Source organism: Cariama cristata, unplaced genomic scaffold (genome assembly GCF_000690535.1).
Source record: "Cariama cristata isolate BGI_N322 unplaced genomic scaffold, ASM69053v1 scaffold17690, whole genome shotgun sequence".
NCBI lineage: Eukaryota > Metazoa > Chordata > Aves > Cariamiformes > Cariamidae > Cariama > Cariama cristata.
In genome coordinates, this window is record NW_009594254.1 from 13,913 (window position 1) to 15,478 (window position 1,566).

The following is a 1,566-nucleotide window of genomic DNA, read 5'->3' on the forward strand; positions in this document are numbered from 1 at the left end:
ACTTACAGAAGCAGAGGAAGTGCTTCTGGCTGGCAGGAACAAGGTTCATGGACTTCTACTAAAATGGCCACCAAATGGGATTTCTTTGTTCTCAAACAGCATTTAATACCACCAACGGTGAGCAAGCAGTTTCACGATGGTTTACAGATGCTGCTAACGTACAAGTAAAATGCGCAGATTAAGAGTAGCAGAGGCATTCTGAGGACTTCAGGTCTTGAGAGAAACTTTGAGAGGACAATAGGGGTGGGTGGAGGAAGATCTGCAAACACAACTTGGCGAGGGCTTTCCGTAGGTCACCCGGAGTTCACTGTTGACTTTCTGGAAGAAACTCTGCTACCAAACCGGCTGCTGCTGCTTGCAGAGCTCTGTGCCCTCTGTACCTAATAAGTATTGATCCACGTTATACAAACGCTGCTACATGGCAGGCTTGCGCCTATGAATCGATGCCGTATGCAGAGTACAGCTCCAGATGGGGCCGATAAAACAGCCTTCAATGGGCAGCACTGACAAAGGCCTCCACAGCTGCCTTCTAAAGGAGAGGTACTTACACCAACTCTGTTGCCCTTTCAACACCGTACTGCTGACAAGGTGCCTTAATACTGTGTCTGGGCTGAGATGCAGTGAGTTCTTGCCAGCTGTCCACATTCTCTGGGTCTGTGTTACTTTTAAAACTCTTCCTTTAGGCACTGAGAGGCCCTACTATGTTAATTTTCTATAGGGTTAGTTCTGAAATGTAGAACGAATAAATGAGCACTAGAAAAACAATTTATCCATGCCAAGAAAACCAGAGGGCCCTGGGTCTGTGACCTACTGCTTTCAATTTCAGCACCACAAATAGTGAAATTCATTTCTGTGCAGACCAGGACGCGGTCTGGGACCTGCATCACCGCAGAGCTCTGCACAGCGGGAACGTCACTCTGGGCGGGGAGCAGACGCCTTCCTTACCGCTCTCGCCTCCCCAGACGCACTTACAGGAGGGTCTCACAGAGACAAACAGGAGTGTCCAGGAGTGCTGTGGCTCTGCCGGGACAGGAGCAGCAGCAGGGAGACTTAGTTACAAGAGAAGATTAGGGCCTGGTCCGAGCCTGGGAGATGGCGCGGGGTTGACTATGGCATGGGATGAGAGCCTAGGCATGGAGAGGCAAAGCAGTGACAAGATGGTAGCGCAGGACAGAGGCATGGCTGCCATCGCCCTCGTGTCTCTGCCACCCACCGCCTTGCGGCAGTCACACGCCAATGTGCCACGCAACGGAGGAACACGAGAACAAACACTGATCTGCGTCCCCGTCCCCGGAGGGCCTCCATCTCAGGCCAAGCTGGGTGCCAGAGCCACAACACATCCCCACACGCAATGCCATCATGGGGATGGCACTGATGTGGTAACTCGGAGCCCCAGTGACATCCCCTCCCACTGCAGCGAACCCCACTGGCCAATTCCTTCTCCAAGTCCACGGGCTGACCCCTGCCCGGCCCCTTCAACGCCCAGAGCTGGTACAGCCCCCAACTCACCTGTTTGTGCATCGTGCGCTGCTTCATCTCAGGGCTGTCGCCCTTGGAGGAGGAAGA

At 53.3% G+C, this 1,566-nt stretch overlaps 1 protein-coding gene across 2 annotated transcripts in view; it reads right to left on the reverse strand.

Annotated features, from left to right (window-relative positions):
• The window catches only part of LOC104159489 (disabled homolog 2-interacting protein-like), a 10,026-nt gene extending 8,466 nt beyond the window's left edge, over positions 1-1,560 (reverse strand). The window contains exon 1 of one of the 2 annotated variants that reach the window (XM_009697412.1): positions 1,510-1,560. In XM_009697412.1, the coding sequence (XP_009695714.1) occupies positions 1,510-1,536 (27 nt within the window). In that variant the 5' untranslated portion in view covers positions 1,537-1,560. The remainder of the gene's footprint in view (positions 1-1,509) is intronic. The other variant, XM_009697418.1, reaches the window with a different exon arrangement.
• Positions 1,561-1,566: the final 6 nt, after the last annotated feature.